The sequence below is a fragment of the Trichinella spiralis genome (assembly GCF_000181795.1).
Source record: "Trichinella spiralis strain ISS 195 chromosome Unknown Scfld3571, whole genome shotgun sequence".
Classification (NCBI taxonomy): Eukaryota; Metazoa; Nematoda; class Enoplea; order Trichinellida; family Trichinellidae; genus Trichinella; species Trichinella spiralis.
Genome location: NW_003530510.1, coordinates 1 through 1,178, shown reverse-complemented (window position 1 = coordinate 1,178; position 1,178 = coordinate 1). Strand labels below are relative to the sequence as shown.

General features: G+C 39.1%; 1 protein-coding gene across 1 annotated transcript; it reads left to right on the top strand.

Annotated features, from left to right (window-relative positions):
* The first annotated feature begins 284 nt into the window (after nucleotides 1–284).
* Tsp_15678 (AMP deaminase (Myoadenylate deaminase)) lies at nucleotides 285–942 on the top strand. The gene is made up of 3 exons (XM_003367854.1): nucleotides 285–366; nucleotides 445–731; nucleotides 913–942. The coding sequence occupies exons 1-3, from the start codon at nucleotides 285–287 to the stop codon at nucleotides 940–942; spliced, it is 399 nt and encodes a 132-aa protein (XP_003367902.1).
* The last annotated feature ends 236 nt before the right edge of the window (nucleotides 943–1,178 follow it).

Genomic DNA, 1,178 nt, shown 5'->3' with positions numbered 1-1,178 from the left:
TGCTGATTGGTTTTCTTGTTTTGTCTCACGTGACCATATAATGTCAAAGCTTTCCTTCAATCATTCCGGCTGACTGCGGAGAACGTGTTTTTGCATTAGTATTCCTTTTTTTCCGCTTCAATAACTGGACCTCAATTGCACGCTTTGGTATGATTTATGTACTTGTTCCTTCTGGATCTTATCTTTTGCGGATGCATTTCTTTTTTTTCTTTTAATTGTTACTGACTGCAATCAATATTGAGCATAACGTTCTCAAACTTATGCCTGAATTCTATTTTTAATGTATGGGTGATGTGGATTTCAACCGGACTCTTAGTACTCGATCTAATTGCACGCCTTCATTGACAAGTTCAATCGATTCCGCGAGTATTGTAATTATCATACTTACTTATATTGTTTGGGTAATTTTTTTTCACTTCTTGATCGCGTCAGACTGACTGACAGGCTTCGTGACGTTCAGCTTGAGACCAGCTTGCGGCGAACCGGGTTCGGTGAATCATTTGGAGCCCGGCTTCGTGACCGCAGAAAGCCTCGCCCACGGCTTGTTGTTACGCAAAGTGCCCGTACTGCAGAACTTGTATTATCAATGCAAAATTGGCATCGCGATGTCACCCCTGAGCACCATCGGTCTCTTTTTGGCCTACCATCGTAATCCATTGCCGGAATTTTTGGCCAAAAGTTTGAACATCAGTCTTTCCACTGATGATCCGTTGCAAATCCACTTTACGAAGGTATTTGTGATGTGTTTGGGTTGTTGGCGAATTTTGTGAAAAAAGTAATACTTAAAAAAAATTGCATATATTATCAGTGTAAAGTTTTTAATGGAGAATTTTAAGTTTTTGAATTAATTTTTATTTTGACTGGTGGTAAAGTAACCGAGTTTAATCTGTAATTTAATGTTTCCAACTGCAGATTTATGCAGTGAGCACAAATGGTGTCTAAATGGACGCACCCTGCCGCAACTACAGAGGGAAATTATAGATGTCCTTTGTACCAACGGGTTTTTCAGGAATGAACTGGCACCCGATGGGTAATTACGTCATTTTTTTATTTTAGCTTTTTTATTGGTAATTAATATCAGCGAATGAGCGGAAATATGCACTTCCCTTTCCTACACCTGCACATCCCCTCTGAAATATGGCTGGTTTACATTTGAATTTCCAAAACCTATCATTTTC